The sequence below is a fragment of the Opisthorchis viverrini genome, assembly GCF_000715545.1.
Source record: "Opisthorchis viverrini unplaced genomic scaffold opera_v5_1533, whole genome shotgun sequence".
NCBI classification, from domain to species: domain Eukaryota; kingdom Metazoa; phylum Platyhelminthes; class Trematoda; order Opisthorchiida; family Opisthorchiidae; genus Opisthorchis; species Opisthorchis viverrini.
This window is the reverse complement of record NW_008753462.1, coordinates 1-2,886: the sequence shown is the minus strand read 5'-3', so window position 1 is coordinate 2,886 and position 2,886 is coordinate 1. Positions and strand designations below refer to the sequence as shown.

Here is a 2,886-nt window from a genome sequence, read left to right as displayed (position 1 = left end):
CAGCTAGGCACCGAAGGTCGCTACAGCTGGACGGTACTATACGACCAGGTTTAGAACATTCGCGTGACCTGTATCAACCGGCTCCTAAAAATCTACCGGTCATCCCCACCCACTCGAAACCTATTAAGTGCCTTTGTGCAAAATATTGCAGTTCGAAACCAGGTAATACATGTTAGAATGCCAAGCAGTGCATTTGTCTATCAAATCCTGAGTAAGGTTCGAAGAGTTCAAGTAACCGACCGAACCATCGTGAACCACCATCCTGTCCGCTGCGGTAGGATTATGAAGAGCGTAGAGTGTTCGTTCTAGACACACCAGATGGGCCGACGTTATGCGACGTCATAACCGGGCGTTCGTCCTACTTTGGCGGCCACGCCCAGGCAGTCAATTTAGCCTCGCTTGACACGCATCGAATGACAGTTCTTCACGATTTCACAGGCTTTGCTGTCCGACTGCGATTTGGTTTACTATGACCTGTGGCAGTGGGTCACAAGCGAACGTCTTACATACGGAAGCTGCCAATTTACGTTCTATAAAGTGGACATTTTTTACAGGGGACTAGTCACCAGTCTGCATGTAATTGAGCGTTTGATCCGACGAGGAATTGTAAAACGTGCGCTTTCGGTAAGGCTTTACAGTGTAACGAAGGCAGATTCACATGCATTTGAGTTTCTTAACACATTCGACTCATAGATTGTTTTGTTTATTGTTATCGTCAGCGACGGTTTTTTAATCTCAAGACATACTGTGACCCTGGCATTCTAGTTCGATTTGGATCAATAATTTTTTTCGGAAAGGTCCGTTAAATCTCATGCACCAGGAGTTTTGCTATACGATCTTGAAGTGGCTGTCTGCGGCGTACCCCTTGAAAGTCTTGTTAGCTGGAGTTTGACTGTTTGCGCGTAGAATGTACAATCGGTTCCTCAACAATTAGCATGTCTAGCACCTCCTCTTTTCCTTTCTTTTCTCGTCCACAGATTCCATTGATCCGCCACTGTGGATAGCACCAATGATTGCCTTCCTCCCTGATATTGGTCTTCAACGAGCACTTTTGCGAGTGCTCCAGGGTCAAGGGGCGCCCAGGTTACCTCCAGAATTGCGGCAAGAAGGACAGGCTAGTCGTCGGGCCCGCGAGCCGCTTGTTGCCCCACCAGTTTGGGCGAAGCAAGTCGTTAGCCTGCTGCAGTGTTGTCGGACATGTGGTCAGGTTTGTCATACTGCGACTTTTCTCTGGCTTCTTTGTGTGTAGAAAATACTCGTTGGATTCTTTGGCGCGATATGGCCCCGCATTACTCACAATAGTATTGGCGAACATGAAATTTTCGCTAACGTCGGAAATAGTTCTACTAGACGTTCTACTTTGTAAATGTAGGCATTAGTTTTTTCTTCACGCAACACAGTACTAATAAGGTTTCCTAGGACTCCTCGACAGTCCGATTTCACCGTTCTTAGGCCCAGTCTCCGAGTGACCGTCAATTTTATGTTCTACTCTAACTCAAGTTAGCCTACAAACGAGTGTATTTCGCTAATAAGCATAGTGTATTTCTCCGCCCACATCTCCCCTCTCAAACAAAATGCTGTCTGTTAGTAAAGCATCGGTGTCTACGTTGATATTGTAGCTGTCCATAGCGATGACTATTGCAAGCGTGCTATGTGCCCACTAGTCTGTTAGTTTAGTCATTCTGGAAACTGATACCAAGGCTAACACTGATGTTTCATTACCGCACAAAGTTTCCTTCCAAAGACCACACAGTGAATACTAACCAGGACACGCCATTCCCTATTCAGAAAACGAGCCACATATTGCAACTAGACATCCACCACTCTCTACCGTACATGAGGTGGACTGAACACTGACTTCATTTCCTGTGCGGAGCTGCCCTCAGGTATCACTGAAGATTATTTGCACTCAAGGGATTACTGTATTGATGGACTCCATTTTCTGATTACTTTTATGTTTAGGTCTGTCTACGAACTGACTTCACTCACCACCATCAGACTGTTCACTCCGAAGCTTGATCGAGTTACACCGTTTGTTGGGTGCTCAATAATTCGATAGATCTTCCGATGGAATTGTGAGCTGTAAATTCGACTGGACGTGATCTTCCGGAGATCGGACTACTTCATTTCCACCCCGGCTGCCTTATTGCTGCGAAGCTTGTTGTTTCTTTGTTTTCTGTGCTTATCAGTATTTCTGATTAAGAAGTTTACTGACCAACATTTCCCCCAAATGGTATCAATCTTCCTGCATGTATTTGCAGTTCAGTCCCCTATCCTTGTTATCCAATTTTCTTGCACTCGGTGCCAGCAATACACTCTTCTCTTCGGTGCGAATTCTACTCAGGATTGATTGTGAAGTTGATCCAATCAGTATAGGTTGTATTGATTGTTCACTGGGTGGTTGATAAATATTCTAGAGCATACTACTTCGAATGGGGTTGCGCGTTCTCAGTTGGTCTACCAGAGTCATCTATTGTTGAACTCGCCCTGGTTGCACTGAAATCATATGGTGCCTGCTGATCTCTACCGACCGATTTGTTTTGTCCATTTTCATATTCTCAATGGAGCGGAATGGGTCTTGTCTGTAACACCATCTTTCAGGTTTCAGTGTGTGAATTCGACCTTTTTTCCATGTCACTCAGGTGCAGTGCTTTTAGGCGACTAACTCCCATGCAACCCAGTCTGAGGACTAAGGTACTGTCAAATCGGCCATGCGTTGACAAAAACCACAATCTAGAGGTTCGGATAGACGTGGTCCGTTCCCTCATCTCGAACCGTATATAAGTAGAATTCAAATGCTACGTCACCATGGGGCGCGATGTTTTTGGTGGAGTGAACGTAGTTTGAGTAGGCTAAGGTGTCCCAAATTTCTCTCCCTTATGAGGG

The 2,886-nt window shown here is 45.5% G+C and overlaps 1 protein-coding gene across 1 annotated transcript; it reads left to right on the top strand.

The window, feature by feature from the left end:
* Positions 1-1,009: 1,009 nt before the first annotated feature.
* Positions 1,010-1,205, top strand: T265_15871 (hypothetical protein; the record flags this gene model as incomplete). Its single annotated transcript, XM_009179273.1, has 1 exon — positions 1,010-1,205. A coding segment is annotated over one exon (195 nt), but the record flags the coding sequence as incomplete, so codon positions are not given.
* Between the last annotated feature and the right edge of the window lie 1,681 nt (positions 1,206-2,886).